Here is a 20,527-nt window from a genome sequence, read left to right on the forward strand (position 1 = left end):
TCGTCATGTTTAACAAGCCCCTGGGAAACGCCTACATATGGCAGAAGTATTGGAGCAGAGGGTATTATTTTTGTTCAATCAGAGGAAAAAGTTTCACCCCGGCCGGAGGGCTCGGTTGGTTGGTGTGTCATCCTGTACACCAGAAGGTTGCAGGTTCGATTCCCGGTCAGGGCACATACCTAGGTTGCAGGTCCAATTCCTGGTCAGGGCAAGTATGAGAGGCTCATGCTGTTTCACTCTCACTTTTTTTTCTCTCTCTCTCTTCCTCTCCCTCTCCCTTTTTCCCTCCCCCTCTCCCTTCTTCTCGCTCTAAAATCAATTTTTTTAAAAATCCCCAGGTGAGGGTTTTAAAAAAGGAAAAAGCTTCAAATAATTAGGCCACGCACAAGATGAGGCCAGTGATCCTGTCGTTGGCGTGACATCAGTTGCCGTGGGACGTGGGCCTGGGGACAGTGCGGGGGCAGCAGGCGGGGGTGTGGTCTGAGCGCCTGCCCGCATCCTCAGGGCCGACCCGGGGCCTGTGCGGACGATGCTGACCCTGTGGGCACTGAAACGCTGTCAGGCCGCAGTTCTGCGGTTTGAGAAACGTATTTCCACCTTGTGCGTCTCTGCCCCCGGCAGGAGCGTGCCCCCGGGCAGGATTCTGTGGCCTCCGCTTCATGTTCTCATTCCCGGCATCTGTTTTCCCTCCCAGCGTGAAGTGATCATAACCAGCAGCGCAGTGTGGGCTGAAAAGGTTATCCCACTAATTGCAAGGGGCACAGTCTAAAACAGTCCAGTGAAGGGCCCCTCTCTCTAGTCTCATGGTGGAGTCTGAGGAAGTTCCGTCGCCGATTCCTCTGCTCATGCCTGAGCTTTAAACCCTTGAGAGTAAGTCAGGGTTGTTGGGCCGACAGCCCCCCACATCGGCTTGTGCGGGAGGCAGCTGGTGGCAGAGATGGGGGGACACGGCAGAGGGGCTCCGGAGGTGGGTCTCACCTCGGGTGGACGTGCTCCAGGGTCCCGGGTGTCTCCCTGCAGGATGCGTGGGTTCAGACCCAGGTCCACCCTCCCGCCCCCCGCCCCCACCCCCAGGAGGAAGTGGCGGAGCCCGAGGTCTGCAGTTGCCTCCAGATTCCTCGGTTGAGGAGCAGGAAGCGAGGGGAGCAGAGGGAAAAGGGGTGTCGGGAGACACCAGCAGCATTTTTGACGTCTGCTGTGACCACAGGTTACAAACTGGGGGCTCTTGGAGCTCATCTGACTGGAGCCCACAGACCTGTTGGGTGAGAGAGAACCATTGACCGGCTGCCTCCTGCACGCCCCCTACTGGGGATGGAGCCCACAACCCAGGCGTGTGCCCTGACCGGGAATCAAACCGTGACCTCCTGGTTCATGGGTTGATGCTCAACCACTGCGAGCTACACTGGCCGGGCAGCAGTTATCTGTCAATGAGAGTCAATATCACTGCGCTTCCACACCTCCCCCTTCCCCCCCCCTTACCCAGCAGTGAACCAGCGGCTCTCAGAGCGCCTCCCTTTGCATCTTGCTCCGGCCCCTAAAAACCTACCTACAGCCCGCCGTGTTTTCTGAGCAGCCAAGGCCTGAGAGATTAGTGGCTCGTTCTCAGAACAAGTAAATCATGACTTTATATCCGCTTCTTATATTTATGTTGTTTACCCCTGTGCATGGATTATAAAAGCCACAAATCAGTGCTCTCAGCAGGCGAGACAGTCCCTGCCCGCACAGCATCTGGCTGGGGAGCGGTCCCCTGATCCGAGGACACGGCGTGGGCAGCTGGGTCTGCGATTGATCTCGGAGCGACTTGTGCTTTATCGAGGGGCGGTGCCGAGCTCCCAGGTACCTGATTAACCTTCGCGGAGAGATGGCCATCATTTCTGTGCCGCCAGCGGACTGGTCCGTGCCGGGAAGATGGGTGTCAGCTGCTCTGAATCAATAGCCTCCGAAAGGTGCCAGGGCCCAGCCGCGGTGACCTGCAGCATCTGACCCAAAGGACGCTGTCGCTTGTCAGGTCACCTGGTTTAATTCAAAGCACAGGGAGGCCAAGCTGCCTGGACTTGAAAACCAGGATGCAGAGCACTGGGTGAGGTCAGTGCAACGGATGCTTGTGTGCTGCCCGGAAGAGAGAATTCCGAGGGGGTAAGAATCCGCCATTGCGCAGGACGGCCGGGCAACACAGGTGTTGACGTGCACAGAGGCGGCCGTGAAATAGGCGGGGCCCGGGCACCAGAAGGGGGCAGGGAGGACACGTCGCTAGGCTGCCCTGTAATTCTTCATCCCAACCGGAGTGAACCGGCAGGCCCTGTGGACAGACTGGGGCTGCAGAGATGAGCCTGGGTTGTTGGCACGCCAGGCGGCCCAGTAGGGGGCGTGCAGGAGGCAGCAGATCGATGTTTCTCTCTCATTGATGTTTCCATCTCTCCCTCTCCCTCAAAAATCATATTTAAAAGGAAGGAAGAAAGGGAGGGAGGGAGGGAGGGAGGGAGGGAGGAAGGAAGGGAGGGAGGGAGGGAGGGAGGGAGGGAGGGAGGGAGGGAGGGAGGAAGGGAGGGAGGGCAAGAGCTAGCAACAGTCTGGGGATTAAGTGATGCTAAGAAACATTGGTCCCATGATCCATGCAGGACTTTCAGTGCTACCTCGCACCGCAGTTCCGGCCCCGGGGAGGGGGGTGGAGGGGGAGTTCTGGACGGGGCCAGTCTGCTGCCTGTAGTTCCCCGTCGCAGCGTAGGCTGCAGGCCTGTCCGCCCACCATCAGTTGCTTCCCAGCACCCCCCTCAGTGGGAGCCTCCCACCACTCTGTCTTCCTCGTGGGCTCGCGCCCCTATAAAGAACGCCCTGGGCTGCTGTGCAGAGGGCTTCGGACTTCCCCGAGCCTCATGGATTGGGCCTGAGGAGGAAATGAGATAATTTATGAGAGAAGCTCGCACGGTGTCTCATCCATAATCCCCGTGATTACTTTCGTGGCTTTTTTATGACTCTATTCCTATAAAATCATCCCCAAATGTAAATTATTTGTGGCCAGACAGTCCACTAGCACAGGCAGGGCAGGCCCGGCAGCCTCGAGACCTACGTAATTTATCGGATTTATTCAGGCCCCGCTCGCCACTGGGCTCGGGCTGTCCGTCCGTATAGGCAGGGCCACGTCACTGCGCCTGTAAAGGAAGCAGGGCCTGCGTGTGGGTGACCCCCAGTGCGTGACACGGTGCGAGTGCTACGTCTGTGCTTAGCATCCTGTACCCACACCCTGTCCTGGAAGCCAGATTAGGAATTCCTGGAAAATTCTCCTGCCCCCTGCTGAAGGACAGATGGCCCTTCGAAGGGTGGTACCCACCCCCCTCTCCCACCCCCACGCGCCTTGGCGTGACCCTGTGAGGTGAGCAATCTCCCAGCATCCTTGGGGATTCTCTCCGAAGTTCCTGAGAGTTACTCTTCGTCCTTGTGTGATGCCGGGCCTCCGGGGAATTATATGAAAGAGCAGGCAAGAGGTGAAAACAGGTTTTCAAAAGATTTCATATTTCACAGTCAGAGACCTCACTGCGCTCAGCTCAGCTCGGCTCAGATCATCATGTCCCTCAATAAAGTGTATTTTTGGCCATGCCCCATAAACCGCTCAAATAATCCATTAAGGTAGCTGTAGACATCAGCATAGCAAACGATCGGGAGCCCGCGTGGCGATTCCCCGGTTGTTAATCTTCCCGGCACAGGTCAGACTGTCCTGTCCGCGGCATTAGTCACGGCGCCCGTGATGGGCACGGAGAGCGTCGAGGCTGGGCGTGGGCACCGTGAGCCGGACTCTCTCGCCTGGAAGCCACTCGGGGGTCGTCCTCAGATGGGTGCGTTGCCCGGCTAGTGAGCGAGGGAACGCCGCGCTGCTTCGCTGGGGGTCTGTCCCGGTGCTGGCGAAGGGGAGTCTGTGCCCTGAATTTCCCAGGGGTCCTTTCACCGGCAGCGGCCTGAGCATCGGGCCTCATTGCGGGAGCCGTCCCTCTCCTCTCCTCTCGGCGTCCTCCCGAAGCGAGGCAGGTGTCGTCATTGCTTATAGGCCCCCCGTGTTGTTTTTAATATGCATTTGTATTGATTTCAGAGAGGAAGGGAGAGAGAGAAACATCGATGATGAGTGAGAATCATGGATCGGCTGCCTTCTGCCTGCCCCCTACCGGGCATGTGCCCTTGACCAGAATCAAACCCAGGACCCGTCAGTCCTCAGGCCGACGCTTTATCCGCTGAGCCAACCAGTGAGGGCTCCAGTATTTCTTTGGAGATTTGCACGCACGTTTTTCTTGCACCAAATGTCACTGGCTCCCTCCCCAACCCCCCATGTTTGGGGGAAGCTGTTTTTCTTGGAAAGATCCAGGCACAAATGATTATAAAGTCAGGGTTGACTAACATACAATTCGTTTTCAAAACTTAAAAGACTCTACAGAAATGAGTAAATTTTTTTTGGTCAACACCTGTTTTCAAATGGATGGCCGTTCTGGTCCAGGCTCTGCTGGTCACGGGAAGCAGTGGCATCGCAAACGTCAAGCACCATCCCATTCGGTGTCTGTGCGCCCTCGTCACTGGCTGCTGGCAGCTCTGTTCCGTAAACTCTGTCTGTCATGGATCCCCATCAGCAAATTCTCCTGGTGCAAAGCTTAGTCTGGCTTCATGCATTAGTTCAAATCAGTTAACCCTGAAAGGGAGTGAAAATGCAGTGCGTTACCCGCTGGTAGCCTGTGCGCGTGTGCTGGGGACGCCGTGTGCATGATGGACAAGCAAGACAGGGCTATGTTTAGGAAGAGAACACAGGCAGGTGTGGGGCCCGGGTCCTGGCACCTGGTGACACAGAATACAGGCGACCTCTGGCAGCGGCGACAGTGCCAGTGCTCGATGATGGTGAGAGGCCTCAGGGTGTCCCCGTCGCTTCACTGTGAAACTGGAGAGAGCATCCCAGTCCACAGGAACGAGGCATCTACAGAAAATCGCCTTAATCTCTTCTCTTTGCCCACGTCATGTAAATGACCTACCAGGTGGTCACCACACAAAAGGGGCTGCCCAGCCGGCGTTGCTCAGTGGCTGAGCATTGACCTATGAACCAGGAGGTCACGGTTCGATTCCCAGACAGGGCTCATGCCCGGGTTGCGGGCTCGATCCCCAGTGTGAGGTGTGCAAGAGGCAGCTGATCCATGATTCTCTCTCATCGTTGATGTTTCTGTCTCTCTTTCCCTCTTCCTTCTTTGAAATCAATAAACTATGTTTAAAAAAGGGGGAGGGTATGTTTCATAAACACAGCAGTTGGCCACCTGAATAAAGACCCTGCAGCCTTACGCGTGGCCATGGTCATAAAGCTAAACCCGTGAGCCGTGACATCGCCCACACTGTCTTCTGGGGACAGATCTCTGAGCATCCGAGCGGACGTCACCTCCTCCAGCCCCGGCGGCGTGGGCATCTTCGTCACCGGGAGGCAGGCGAGTTCTCTCCTCCTTGCCCAGCCCTACAGGTGCTGCGCCTTCTCCGTTCTCCTTTTCTAACCGGTTCTCTGATTCTTCTAGAACTTGCCACTTTTCTCATCCGTTCCGCGGTTCATCCTCCTTCTGGTCGTTTCCACGGCACCCTTTCCTCTGGGTTGAGCACACACAGTCCTCCGACGCGTGGAGCCAGGCCGCTGCTGGTGCTGACGTGTCTGGGGACTGAGCCGCTGGCCCGAAGCGCTGGGCAGTCGAACAGGAGCCCCCGTGCGCCGGTGTCCGTGCTGGGAGCGGGAATGACTTGGTCGCAGACTCTCACTGAGCAGCCAGCAGCCATCCTGGGAGCCTCACTCAAGACCACCAGCTCTTCCGGTCCCAACGGCCCCCCTCCTGAGCCACGTAGGAGCCCCTCCTCCTGGGTTTTCCCCAGCAGATCCCGCATCCGGAGTAGCAGCAGGAGCCCTGTCTCATGCCGGGGTAGCGCCTTACGGCTGATGAAGACATTAAATTCCATGAACTCAGTCTGACCTGCATAGCCGTCCTGGCCTGCCAAACACCATCCCTTCCCAATTACAGGAGGGCCGGCAGCTCAGAGGGGCCCCACCACGTCTCGGTGGCTCTGTGCCTGATGGGGCCACGTGGTCAAGCCTGGAACCAGGCGGTTTTAAGACACCAGATTCGCAGGCTCATCAGGGCCCCTGCGGGAGGCAACCCGTTGATGGGTCTCTCTCACATCGATGTTTCTTTGTCTCTCTCACCCTCCCTTCCTCTCTCTTTAAAAATCAATGGAAAAATATCCTTGGGTGAGGATTAACAACAACAAAAAGATGTACCAAGCGACAGACATCTGGATACACACTCAGGAAACCATGCTCACACACACAGGCACACAAACATGCACAGACACACACACACACACACACACACACTCAGACACAAACACACACACACACAGACACACACACACACACACTAGGCGTCTGTTTTAATTCAAGTAAGGAACGTGCTTCTGGAATGAGGAAGTAGTTGATTTTTGTTTCCAGTTAACCAACCAGAGCAGGAAGCGACTTCTCTCTCTGCCCCAGCAATGCCCCCCTAAGGCGGCCGATCCCCAGGCTGAGCGAGACCCGGTGCTTCCCACCGTCGCCGCGGGAGACCGGCACCTGCAGAGGCCGATCATGGAGGAGCAACCCTGGGACTCGGAACAGACCAGGCTCCGACCCCGGCCCCCATCGGTGGACGGAGCCCCCTGCGGCTTCCCGGTGACCGAGTGCACAGGCGCAGCTGCCCGCGGCTCTGGGTCTTAATCCCTGAAAGCCAGGAAGGAGGTGTGCTCCACAGGCTGGCTGCTCCCTCCCCACTTCCCCGGCTGCCTGCCTGGCTGGCTCCTGGCCTCCAGTCTGAGGAGCGGACGCTCTGCCCCCTGCCGAGTCTTTCTTGCTGTTTCTCTGCATTTCCCTCTTTCCTCTGCTCCCGTTCCCACTGTCCCTCATCCGCCTCTGCACAGAGTAGATGAGGCTTCAGACAACTTGGTGTGACTTCAGATTCCTGTCCCCTGGGCCCAACTTCAAAGGCAGGAAAAGTCGTCAACACCTCTCTGCACATAAACTAATTTAAGCTTCTTCCTGCTTCCCTGACCCTCCCCTGAGCTCCCTTTCTCTCTGGATCAGCAACTCCCAATGCAGGAGCAGGCGCCTATGGCTGGGGTGGGCACGGAGGCTGTGGGGCCCGCATGCCGCCCCAACAGTTCTTCCCGGCAACGGGGTGCTGCCTACCCATTTCACTCTCCTCCTCAGAGCGAAGAACAGGCACAAGACCGCATGGAGAACTCTCCCCGTTTCAGCTTCCTTCCTTGGAATCGCATTGACTGTACGCAGCTCAGGCTCTGGGCCGAGCGATACCACAGAAACAACCTCTCCCAGCGCCCAGCTCACGCCTCACCCGCCACGCCCACCCACGGGGCGGCTGGCAGGGCCCAGGGCTGTTCTTCGTGTCCATCCTGAAGGGTTTCGAGAGAAAAGCGCACTTGGAGTTACTGGCCACCCCCAAACCCGCGAGTTAGGAGCGGCCCACGCTGCCGGAGGGAAGGGGGTGGGGTTGCTGGCTTTTGTTCTGCAAAAAGCTTTATACATCCTTTATGCATCAGGTAGGGGCAGGGTGGCAGGTAAGGTCCACCAGGTAGGAAGACCCTCTGCTTAAGCTTCATGTGCTGTTCAAATCCATAAGCAAACGAAGAAATACAGCTTTAGAATGTGTGGCTCAATGGTTGGGCGTCAACCCATGAACCAGGAGGTCACGGTTCCATTTCCGGTCAGGGCACAGGCCCTGTACAGGCTTGCAGGAGGTAGCCAGCCGATCCATGGTTCTCTCTTATCATTGATGTTTCTGTCTCGCTCCCTCCATCTCTCTCTGAAATCAATAAAAACGAATTTTTTAAGAAGAGTCTGAGCATTACTGCCCGTTTCCCGAGATGCAGGCTCCTCCAGCTGAGGAACCTGAAAACCAGTAGACAGCGGTCGGTGGGAGCAGGAGCAGAAAGGAGAGAAGCTGCTCCTTCAGCTTTGATGGCGGCGCCACCTGCTGGCCAGACTCGGTCCTTCCCGGGCGGCAACTGCAGGCCGGCCCTGGGCTGTCGCCTGCATGTGGCCGTGGCCATGGAGGCACCCCGTCCTTCCCTCGAGGGGCGCAGGCCATTGCTTGTGTATTTTAGGGAAAGCGTCCCTTACTCTGTATCCGTAGACACAGCCGGCTGCCCACCAGGTGTACTCCCTTCGCCAGCAAGGCCCTCCGGTGCCTTCCCTATGCACCGTCCACGGTGGGATTTCACTTCACAGACACGGGCGGGATTCCTTTGGGATCCTTTTGCCCGGTGACTCCAAGGCCGGGCGCCTTGACCCCCCTGAGACACGTGTCCTCATCTGTGAAGTGGGGACGACGACAGTGCCTGCTGGTTAAGAATACGTGAAACAATCCTTGTAAGGCACGTAATAGTGTCGGGGCCGTGACGCACAGTGCACGCTCGGTGGGTACACCCACCGGTGAATGAAAATCCGCACTGCAGAATCGGTGTTCAGCTCGGTCAAGTGGAATTAGGCAACACGCTGCCACAGGGAAACCATAGATGCATATGACTGTAGCCAGGAATTGTTCATGGATAGGTGAGGACAATTTTAAATTCAAAAATGATCCAGGACATGTGGTGTCAAAAGTGAGTGATTCCTAGACTTCTGCTTAGAATCATTCTAAGGTGATTTGCTCTCCACTCCTTTCTTCACTAAAAATAAGAAATATCCAGGCCAGCGGCGTGGCTCCGTGATTGAGCATCAGCCTATGAACCAGGAGGTCACGGTTCTACTCCCTGTCAGGGCACATGCCCGGGTTGCAGCTCGATCCCCAGTTGGGGGCGTGCAGGAGGCAGCTGGTCCATGATTCTCTCTCATCACCGATGTTCCTATCTCTCCCTCTCCCTTCCTCTGAAATCAAAGAAAACATATTTTTTAAAAAGAAGTAATACACATATATCACTTTGTCAGTGATATTCATTACAGCATTATTAATAATTTTATACCTATAATAACATTTTCTAAAACGCCTACTAGTTTCAAAATGAGGTTTGGAACCTCTTCATAAACCTAATAGCACATTAAGCAGATTATAAACAATGTAGACAAAGAAAGAAACATACCTACTACTAGATTAAGCAGAGGAGTTTCGGGGAGAGTGTATGTGTGTAGCACAGGACTGTGCAAAACAAAATTAGTGAGGAACTCAGAACCAGACAGACAGGGAAATTAATACCAAAATGAAAATAGAGGTTTGAGCCAGATAGTAAGGGAGTGGATAGGATTTTGTTTTTGTTTGTTTGTTTTGGGGGGAGGGGTGGTCACTTCTTTTACCTTTCCTGTTTAAATCTCCCATGCTAACCATGTATCACCCCCAGAAACTTCTCATTAAGAACGTGCTTCCTGTGTGCACTCAGCGGGAGAAACGTTGCTTTCTGCTGAGAGCGGGGAGAGGGGGGGCGGGGGGCACAGGACACCTTTCAAAGAGGCAGTTTCAGAGCAGGGCCTCCCCCTGGTCCTGGGAACATCCCCTCCTGCTCCCCTCTGGCTTCTGTGGTTCAGGGAAGGCTCGTCCCATAACACGTATTTTCACCTTTTCATATTAAAAATGAGCCCGGCTGGCATGGCTCAGTGGTTGAGCATCGACCTATAAACCAAGGGGTCACGGTTTGATTCCTGGTCAGGGCACATGCTTGGGTTGCCGGCTTGATCCCCAGTGTGGGGCCTGCAGAAGGCAGCTGATCATGATTCTCTCTCATCATTGATGTTTCTCTCTCCCCCTCTCCCTTCCTCCTTGAAGTTAATAAAATTATATTTTTTAAAAATGACCAGCTGGCCCGAATCTGAGGTTTGGGGTCGCAGCGTGAGAAAAAATAAAGTGCGGCTCTGGAACCTGCGTGTTTCCTGCACGAGCCCCCAGCCTGTGCCCTCTCTCTTGCCTTCACTCTGCAGACCCCACGAGGGTGACGGTGCCCCCCGCCAGCATGGACGTCACCGTCGGGGAGAGCATCGTCCTCACCTGCCAGGTGAGACAGGACCACTCGCTGGACATTGTGTTCACCTGGTCGTTCAACGGACACCGGATAGACTTCGACAGAGACGGGGACCACTTCGAGAGGGTCGGCGGGGTAAGTGTGACCCACAGTGTCCGCAGGACCCGCCCGCGTGGCGCTGACTCAGGCAGCTCGGTTCCCTGGAAAAGAAACGCAAAGTTAGTCTTTTTTTTTTTCCTTAATATGCTCTTATTGATTTCAGAAAAGAAGGGAGAGAGAGAGAGAGAGACAGAAACATCAATGATGAGAGAGAATCATGGATCGGCCGCCTCCTGCAGGCCCCACACTGGGGATCGAGCCTGCAACCCAGGCCTGTGTACTGACCGGGTATCAAACCCTAATCTCCCGGTTCATAGGTCGAGGCTCAACCACTCAGCCACGCCAGCTGGGCTCTTCCGTGCACTTTTTAAAACGAAAATCAAGTACCAAATTGTATACTTTTAATTACCTTCAAAGCCATCATGATCGATATCGCAGAGATTAACTACAGATCCCCCAAATCTGCGGCATATTGTCACTCCCAATGAGCCGTTCCCCAGCCGGAGTTGATGGGCCGGGGTATTCTGCTTCCCACTTTCTGTGAGTCACGTGCTTCGAACCCCGGTGGCACATGAGTCCCAGGGAAGCCAGACCCCTGCAGCCTGGTCCCAGGCGTGTTCCGCACAAGCTGGGGTCCTTATTGCCGGGGCCGCCTCCCTGTTTTTAATAGTAATCGGCTGCGGCCCGCATCACTCATGTTCCCGTCAGCCAGGGTAAAATAAACCATTAGCCGCAGCGTCCTTCATGTGATAACGACATTTAGAACTCATTAAGAACTAATTGTGGCCACTCCTTTATCAGCAGGATTCAGCTGGGGATTTGATGATCCGGAACATCCAGCTGAAGCATGCTGGGAAATACGTCTGCACGGTCCAGACCAGTGTGGACCAGCTGTCCGCGGCCGCCGACCTCATCGTCAGAGGTATCGCGGGGGGAGGGGGGCTGGCTTTCGGCCTTAAAATAGTTCCGTGGCATCTTCTCCTGCACAGACTTCTAAAACCTCCTGCGGTTGAGAATGAAAGTCAGAAGCGAAACACTGTGACTAGGGGCGAACAGTCTCCATAGATCCTGCTCAGCCGTTTCCCACAGGAGAGGGTCGGGAGAGTCTGCTTCGTATCAAAGATCTCTCCTGGGCCTGGCCGCCGGCGGAGGGGACCTAGGGTGCCAGAGGAAGGAAAGCTGGTGGCTTGAGGAGGGCTGGAGCTGTGCTGTTTCAGGTTTCATGGGCGCTGACGCCAGTGAGTGTTTGAGGCCGGGGCTGGAAGCGTGGCTGACGTGACCTCATCCCCAGCTCCCCCGGGTTCCTCCTCCTCCTCTGAAGCACACAGTGTGTCCCGTGCACACCCGCTGGCACCTGGGACGTCATTTAGCTGGGAGTTCATGTGCGGGCTGACATTGGTGGGCATTTCGCGGCCTGGCCACAGCCTACTGGGCGTGAGCCCCCGGCTGAGCCACTCCGATGGGCTCAATGCCAAGCCCCACAAACCATTCTGTACGGGAGCCAGTGCATGGACTTGTAAGAAATACGTTTAAATTAAATGTAGACTCTTTATGAACTGGTGTGCGCACCAGCTTGCCCGCTGGTTTTCTCACCCACAGAAAGGGGAGCCGTTCAGAACATCAAACCAATGTCTCGCCAGCGTCTCCTCGACCTGGACCCCACATGGGGGGCTCGGGGGAGGCTTCTTGGGCCAGCAGCCCTGTGGCTGCATGAACATGAGATCGGGGGCTGTGGGGTGTGCCCGCGGGTGAGCCTCCGCACACAGCGCCGGGTTACTGGAGCCACAGAAAGCTCCTCTCTCTCCAGGCAGCACGTCAGGGGGGTGTGAGGGAGTTGCCAGCTTGAACTGTCAAGAGAAGTTAACTATCTGTTTGGTTCCCCTTTAAATGGCCTTTAAAACCCTCTCAGTAATGGCACAGATGAGGGGCGAGAGGGAAAACACTTTTGACCGGGGCGGAGCCACCCACAGCAGAACTTACAGAAACATGTTTATTTCCACTTTAAAATCACCCAGGCTGGTCTGCTCTCCCCTTGGGGACCGAAGAATTCAGTTGCTGAAAATTTATCCTCTATTTAATTAGGATAATGTTCAGATCAGCAGTTTAAACGCCAATAAATTACACTAATAAAAATTTAAATCAGTGAGACTTGAAGTTCCTAAATGATATTGTATACTTCATTTCACAGAAAATAACATTAAGTGCCAGGAGAAATTTGCCAACACAGCCTAAAAGAAAATCTAGTCTAATCAGCTCACGGGGCCACCCGATCAGCGCCCCCTTTAAGCCACAGCCCCTCGCTCCATCTTCTCCACTGGGCAGTGCCTTCTGCGAGTCCCCGGGGCGGGCGAGGGCGTCCCTGCCCTGCGGGGGGTTCCCAATGTGACCCCATCCAGCTGTGAGTCTGGCTCGGACATCCTAGGTCAGTGGTCGGCAAACTCATTAGTCAACAGAGCCAGATATCAACAGCACTTCTTCAAAATAGACTCGCCCGGGCCGAAAACCGACTTCTGCGCACGGGCCACGAAGTCTCAGTCGCACTGTACGTGCGCCCGCACGTGGTATGTTGTGGTGGAAGAGCCACACTCAAGGGGCCAAAAAGCCGCATGTGGCTCGCGAGCCGCAGTTTGCCGGCCACGGTCCTAGGTCCCCTATGATCACCTGATTTACTCTCTCGCCACTGATGGCGGCGGGAAAGGGCGCCCTTCCGGGGAGGGACCAGGGACGCGGGCATCACGCAACGGCCCCTCCGCGGAGCCTGCGGCAAAATGTCACGAGCCCTGACCACGGGAACATTCTGTGCAGAGGACAGGCATTTGCTCATTGAGTGGTTTTGAAAGAGGGACCCCACTTCCCCACAACAAAGCTGGTCAACATTACGTAAGGCCGTAGCTACATGGAGGGGGCGGGCGGGTGGGGGGTGCTGGGACTCAAAGAGCCCTGAAGGTCCCGGCTTATCTCCAGCGGCCAAGGTCTCCCCACCCTGCGCTTCCTTCTCAGCCGCCAGCTGCGGGCTCAGGTCCCTCCTGTCGGTTCTGTGCACGGAGGGGTTTGGGGGACACTTGTCTGCCTCTGGGGCTCTGATTGTAAAGGCATCGAAGGAGCCTCACTGAGGGGGGGTGGGATGGGAAAGCCGGGATGCGAAGGCTGGTGAGGAAAAGATCCTATCGTCATCTGGACTTTATCTGGTTAATAAGGTCCCAGGGACGACGGTGGCCCCAGTTCTGTGGAGGCGGCATTTGACAGACAGGCTGAAATGTCCCCGTGGAACATCAGTCACCCCAGCGCCCAGGTTCCCAGTCCCTCCCTTCCGCGGAGGGGGAGGAGGAAAATCTAGTCTCCCGGCCGGTGGTCAGTGACTGGGGAGGAGGAAAGAGACATGGGGGCATCGCATCCTATGCCCTGTGATAGGCACAACTGTCATCATTACATGTCCCTCCCAGTCACCTTCTTACGCCACCTTCTCTCTCGAAGTGGTCGATTGTGCCTTCTGAGAAATGCATGGAAGTGCCAGTGAGGGCTGGTCTCCCATGTCCAGGATTTGCACACGGGCAGACACAGTGTCCGTCAGGGAGGAGGGTAGGGAGTACCCTGCACAGGCAAGACCCGAGGCTGCAAGGACAGGGCCCGAGGCTGCGGGGATAGGGCAGGGACAGGACCCCAGGCTGCAAGGACAGGGCAGGGACAGGGCAGGGACAGGGCCCCAGGCTGCAGGGACAGGGCCCCAGGCTGCAGGGACAGGGCAGGGACAGGGCCCCAGGCTGCAGGGACAGGGCTCCAGGCTGCAGGGACAGGGCATGGACAGGACCCCAGGCTGCAGGGACAGGGCAGGGACAGGACCCCAGACTGCAGGGACAGGACCCCAGGCTACAGGAGCAGGGCAGGGACAGGGCCCCAGGCTTCACCACCAACCAGGGAGTGCCGGCCACGGACTGCAGCCCCAGCTGACAGTGCCCTGGCCAAGCGCAGCCTGAGACGACCTCTGGGGCCTTCCAGCGGCGCCCGCGCACACAGGCGTGTGTTTGCTCTTGCTGTAGGGGCAGGTGGGCGGGGACAGGCAACGCTGCGACCCCATGAGTTTTCCCTGTTGTACTGTGAGCCCTGGAAGGAGCAGCCATGTCTCCTTCATCTCTAGTTTCGGCCCCGAAGAACGGGGCATGGTGGGCGCTCAGTGAGGAACTGGCGTGGGTGGCCGTGGCGGGTGGATAAACGGTGGAGGAGCCGGGCCCTGCTCCGTCACGCGATCCCTTTCTCGGACGGGTGGACACGCTGGGCACCTCTGAGGGACTCCCTCTCCGGCAGGTCCCCCAGGGCCCCCCGAGGCCGTGACCATCGACGAGATCACAGACACCACCGCCCAGCTGTCCTGGAGCCCCGGGCCCGACAACCACAGCCCCATCACCCTGTACGTCGTTCAAGCCCGGACGCCGTTCTCCGTGGGCTGGCAGGCCGTCAGCACAGGTACCGCCGGGCGCCGGGGCTGGGGTCCCACCGGCAAAGCACGGCGGCGGCAGAGGCCAAGGGCGTGCAGACACAGCCGTGATGGCGCAGCCGCTGATGGCACAGCCGCGATGGCACACTGTGGCCATGTTTCCTAGGTGTCAGCCAACTGTGCGATCATTTACTTAATATTGTTTCTTTCTTCTTTTTGAATCCTCACCCGAGGATATTTTTTCATTGCTTTTTAGAGAGAGTGGAAGGGAGGGAGGGAAAGACAGAGAGAGAGAGAGAGAGAGAGAGAGAGAGAGAGAGAGAGAAACATTGATGTGAGAGAGACACATCAATTGGTTGCCTCTCACATGAGCCCTGACCAGGATCGGGATGGAACCTGCATCCCAGGTACGTGCCCTTGACCCTTGATCCGGAATCAAACTGGGGACCCGGCGGTGTGGTTCCATTAAAAACGCCTGAGCTGGCCATGCCATCGCTGACCTGTCGGAACCTCCAAATTGGCCTGTGTTGTTGTTTCATTTCGGTTTCATTGGGGGGATGGACAGACCAGCAGTTACGGCCAGCAACACCCGCCCCCTCGCCCGAGGGCTGGCTGCGAGGCCTGGGTGTTGGAAGGAGGAATGTGGAGCCGTGCGCCCAGGGTCCTGCAGTTCCAAGGAATCAGCGTGCTTCCCACCTCGTCTCTCCACTTCACTGATCCAGCTGCTAAGGGTGTCTGTGTGCAGCGCATCACTGTCCCCAGCCCCAGGCGGTTCGGGAAGGGAGATGGGAGCTGGCTGGCGTGAGGCGCGGAATTCTGGCCCTGGCTGCTGGCCAGCAGCCCTCGGCACGCCTGTCCTCTCTGCTCAGTGGGTGTGGCAGGAGCTGTTTACGAGGCAAAAGAGATGGTTGTGAAACTTGGTTACCAATAGGAAGTGCTGCACAGATATGATGAAGAGAGGAGGCGGGAGGGGGGTGGGGTGCTGAGGATGTTTATGCAACACAACAAGGATTTGTTGAGCATTTACTACACGCCACATGCTCTGCTAGTTGTTCCTCATGGGTTTTCTCAATATCTGGGATAGATCCTGTTACGGTGGGGCCTTGACTTATGAGTTTAATTCGTTCCAAGACCAAGCTCGTTAAGGAGCTACTCTATCAACTCAAAGCAAAAAATCCCCCCAGAGACAGCGGGTATCTCAAAAAACTTGTTAGTCGGGACACTCGTAAGTCAAGGCCCCACTGTATTAGCCTTATTTTATGGTGAGGAAACCAAGACCTCAGACCCCCACAGCACCCTCAGACCCCCACAGCGCCCTCAGACCCCCCACAGCTCCCTCAGACCCCCACAGCGCCCTCAGACCCCCACAGCTCCCTCAGACCCCCCACAGCGCCCTCAGACCCCCACAGCTCCCTCAGACCCCCCACAGCGCCCTCAGACCCCCACAGCGCCCTCAGACCCCCACAGCGCCCTCAGACCCCCACAGCGCCCTCAGACCCCCACAGCGCCCTCAGACCCCCCACAGCGCCCTCAGACCCCCACAGCACCCTCAGACCCCCACAGCTCCCTCAGACCCCCCACAGCGCCCTCAGACCCCCACAGCCTGAGCACCGTTCGGCAGGGAGGAAGGGGAGTGCCACCTGCCCAGCATGGGTGCCCCTGCTGTCTTTCAGTCCCCGACGTCATCGACGGGAGGACGTTCACGGCGACCGTGGTGGGTCTGAACCCGTGGGTGGAGTACGAGTTCCGCACGGTGGCAGCCAATGCGATCGGGATCGGGGAGCCCAGCCCGCCCTCGGAGAAGCGGAGGACGGAGGAGGCCCGTGAGTAGCCCCGACATGGTGGCCCCTCGGGGCTCGGCCTCCCTGCACCAGCCCTCGCACCCTCTGAGTGCACCCTCCCCCACGGTCAGACCTCAGCCAGCAGCCCTGCCGCCCAGCTGCCCACAGCGGGCTTCCACCAGGAGCTCAGTCCCCTCCCCCTCCCCCACGGTCAGGATGGTCAGCGGGCTTCCACCAGGAGCTCAGTCCCCTCACCCGGTCCCCATGCGGGACGCTGTGCTGAGCCCCTGACGCCAGCTCTTCCTCATCAGCCCCTCTATCACCAACACCCCCTGCCAGGTACTGTCTTCTTTTTCTTAATATATTTTTATTGACTTCAGAGAGGAAGGGGAGGAGAGAGAAAGAGGGAGACAGGAGAGAGAGACATCAACGATGAGAGAGAATCACTGATCGGCTGCCTGCTGCACACCCCACACTGGGGACTGAACCCACAACCCGGGCATGTGCCCTGACCAGGAACTGAACCCTCACCTCCTGGTTCATAGGCCCATGTTCGACCACTGAGCCACGCCGGCCGGGCCAGGAGCTGTCTTTTTAAGGCACATCCCACGCTGCAAATGAATCAACTCAGACATAACCAGTGGCAAAGAGGGAGTTGTTCACAGAAGCCCAGTCCCATTTCCTTAGGGCTTAAGCCGCCCCAGGAGCTGGGGCCGGAGCACCCAGGGCCCAGTCAGCAGTTTCGCCTGCCCCCCCGCCCCCCCCCCCACACACACACCTCATGTCTGCAGCTTCCGTGACCACAGGGAGGGAGGGATGTGTACTCGTCTGGGTCACTTGTACCTTAACTTCCCTCACACACAGGGCCTGGTCTGTGGGGGTCCCCGCTGAGATGAGCCCCCCCGCCCCGGTTTGTGGAAGGGCTCGCAGGGACAAACAAAGGGGAACTCGGACCCCACACTTGGACAAAGTCCATTCGATGGGTGTCTTCGGCTATAAACAAGTCCCAGTCGCCAGCTACACCCCAGCCAGACACCCCCACACCCTGTCCGCATCTCTCGTTTGTCTGAGGACAACAGCCAATCCGTGCCTCCCCTCGGTGTGACTGCAGCCAGCCTCCCCCCACCCCGAGGAGGCTCGCATCATCCCCCTCTTTCACAGAGAAAACGGGGCTCAAAGAGGTGAAGCACGGGCGCCGGGGCGCCTCTGCCCACACTTCCCTCCACCCCAGCCTCCTCGAGAGCCCGCCCGCCCGGCCTGCCCCAGCAGCCCTCTGCAGACCCCCGGATGCACCCTCCATCCCCCCCCACCCCGCACCATGTGTGCCTCCCCAAGGTTAATAAACGCCTCCCGCGCCTTGAACCAGCCCTCAGTCCTTCCCCATCCCCCTGAGCCCCGGGCTCGGGGAGGGGCCGGCGGGGGAGCCGTGTCACACACGCCTGCACCTGATGGGAAGCAGGGGACAGGCAGCAGCTTCCTTGTGCGTCTCGCTTCCTCGGGGTGATGCTTGGGCCCCTGGGCACAGGGCCTCTGACCTCAGGAGACAGGCAGGGCCCCGAGTGCTTGTTGGCCGGGATTTGCCCTTTGCCCCCTGACGTGACCTGTGCCTTGTCCCCTGCACAGTCCCCGAAGTCACCCCGGCCAACGTCAGCGGCGGTGGAGGCAGCAAGTCGGAGCTCGTGATCACCTGGGAGGTGAGTGCCCCGCACGGAGGGGCACGCGGTGGGTGGCCTGGCCGGTTATTGTCTCCTCTGCGGACGCCTCACTGGAAGGCGCCTCCGCTGTTCAATGGCCAAAGCCCACTGTGTGCAAACCTCCCTCTCGTAGCTCCCGGCCGGCGGGACAAGGCGCTTGCCCATCAGCTGTTGCGTTACATTTTTTAAAAATACATATTTTTTTTCTTGATTTGGGAGAGAGCGACAGAAACATCCATGATGAGAGAGAATCACTGATCGGCTGCCTCCTGCACGCCCCACGCTGGGGACGGAGCCCACAACCCTGGCCTGTGCCCTGACCGGGAATCGAATCGTGACCTGGTTCATGGGTCGATGCTCAACCCCTGAGCCACGCTCCGGGCTGCGCAGCAGATTTTTGTCGAGCGCTTTGACCCTGCTCCGTCCTCAGGAATTCCTCAGGCGGACTGACCGCAGGCCTCGGTTTCAGACCCTTGACGAAGCCCACAGTCAGTCCGGCGGCAAGAACCCAGGCGGGAGGGCTGGGCGGGTGCGGCAGGCAGGTAACTTCAGCATCTGGAGGGGATCCCTGTGACGCCGGAGCCTCCTTCTGACGCCCCCCCCCCCCGCCCCCCAGACGGTGCCGGAGGAGCTGCAGAGCGGCCGGGGCTTCGGCTACGTGGTGGCCTTCCGGCCCCACGGCACCGTCATCTGGATGCTGACCGTGCTGGCCTCGGCCGACGCCTGCAGATATGTGTTCAGGAACGAGAGCGTGCGCCCCTACTCCCCCTTCGAGGTCCGGGTGGGCGTCTACAACAACAAAGGGGAAGGCCCCTTCAGCCCCATCACAGTGGTGTACTCGGCAGAGGAAGGTACGGCTGCGCGGCCCGGACGGCCGGTCTCAATGCTGGGGGGCTGATGGGGGACACGCAACCCTTCGGGCACTGCCCTTCAGTGAAGGCCTGTCCTGATTTGAGGGAAGTGTAATGTGAAAAATGGGCTGGCTGTCCAGCACCTTCCCTCCCGCCCCTCCTCGCCGTCGCTCTGTCACTCTGGGCTCCAGGATGAGGGTGTGGGTCCCGCCCACTAAGGGCTCTGCAGCCACGGCTTCCTGGCACCCCGTCCGCCGTGTCTGGAAGCCGGTCCCCATGCAGCTGATGGGCGACACCTCTTCCCGTCTCCTTGCAGAGCCCACCCGACCACCCGCCAGCATCTCTGCCAGGAGCCTCTCCGCCACGGACGTTGAGGTGGTCTGGGCCTCCCCCCAGGAGAGGAACCGGGGACGGATACAAGGCTACGAGGTCAGCAGGGACGGGGGCTCGGGTCTGGGAAAGAGACCCCCCACTCCAGCGAGCCCCCAGGCCCACTCCCACGCAGAGGCCTTCGTCCCGGGCCTGGCTTTTCACGGAGCATCCATGGGGGGGCGGGGGGGGGGGGACGCTCCTCGTGAGACCGCGGCTCCCGGGAGCACTCCGAGGCGTGTCTCAGGCACACGCAGGCCCGGGCATCTACCCGATGCTCCGAGAGATGAGCTGGGGTCACTGGGGCTCAAGGCAAAGGGAGAGAAAAAGGGAGAAGGGGCCAACGTGGTCGTTCCAATTCGCCATCTCACCGCGAGCTTAGGAGCCAAGGGGCCGTCCTGCTGCGGGGAGTCCCCAGGCACAGAGCGCTGGGTCCTTAGAGAAAACCCGCTCCGTCATGGGAACCTGTGTTACAAAACACAGTGCCTGGGGCCCTGGCCGGAGGCGCGGTTGGTTGGAGCGTCGTCCATACACCAAAAGGTTGCAGGTTCAAAGCCCAGGCGGGGCATGTGCAGGATGCTTCTCTCCCACACTGATGTCCCCTCCCCCCCCCCCCCCCGTCTCCCCCCGCCCCCACCCACTTCTCTCTTCCGACATGGGGAACCTTTTTCCTGCCAAGGGCCATTTGAACATTTATAACATCATTCGTGGGCCCCACAGAATTCTCAACTGCAAACTTAGCGTGCTCTTAGCGTGGTCAAACATTTCATTAGCTCACCGCTAACGCCTTGGCAGGGCCCGACCAAATGATTTCACGGGCCTCATACGGCCCGCAGGCCGGACTTTCCCCACCCCTGCGAACTCAATAAATATATCCTGGGGTGCAGATAAAATAGATATATTCTTATGAAGGAGTTAATTATAAAATATAATTAACTGTCACCTGATTGCATATAACCAGAGGACCACGGAAATATCCCCCATCGGTGATTTCCACGGTCCCCCTTTTTTTATTTCCTCAGGTTAAATACTGGAGGCATGATGACAAGGAGGAAAATGCTAGGAAAATACGAACCTTCGGAAATCAGACCTCCACGAAAATCACCAACCTGCAAGGCAGCGCGCTGTACCACTTCGCGGTCAAGGCTTACAATACGGCCGGGACCGGCCCCTCCAGCGCCACCGTCAACGTGACCACCAGGAAGCCCCGTGAGCTCAGAAATGCCCTCGGGATTCCTCAAAGGCACCCACGCCCACGCCCCGCCCGCCTCCCGCGAGCGTCCGCGTGCCCATTGTGTCACG

The 20,527-nt window shown here is 58.0% G+C and overlaps 1 protein-coding gene across 2 annotated transcripts in view; it reads left to right on the forward strand.

The window, feature by feature from the left end:
• Positions 1–20,527, forward strand: part of CNTN4 (contactin 4) — a 405,422-nt gene that overhangs the window by 380,291 nt on the left and 4,604 nt on the right. The window contains exons 14-21 of one of the 2 annotated variants that reach the window (XM_059664558.1): positions 9,959–10,134; positions 10,900–11,020; positions 14,401–14,559; positions 16,204–16,353; positions 17,935–18,005; positions 18,622–18,856; positions 19,173–19,285; positions 20,248–20,434. In XM_059664558.1, the coding sequence (XP_059520541.1) occupies positions 9,959–10,134; positions 10,900–11,020; positions 14,401–14,559; positions 16,204–16,353; positions 17,935–18,005; positions 18,622–18,856; positions 19,173–19,285; positions 20,248–20,434 (1,212 nt within the window). The remainder of the gene's footprint in view (positions 1–9,958; positions 10,135–10,899; positions 11,021–14,400; positions 14,560–16,203; positions 16,354–17,934; positions 18,006–18,621; positions 18,857–19,172; positions 19,286–20,247; positions 20,435–20,527) is intronic. The other variant, XM_059664559.1, reaches the window with a different exon arrangement.

This window comes from Myotis daubentonii, chromosome 14 (assembly GCF_963259705.1).
Source record: "Myotis daubentonii chromosome 14, mMyoDau2.1, whole genome shotgun sequence".
Taxonomy (NCBI): domain Eukaryota; kingdom Metazoa; phylum Chordata; class Mammalia; order Chiroptera; family Vespertilionidae; genus Myotis; species Myotis daubentonii.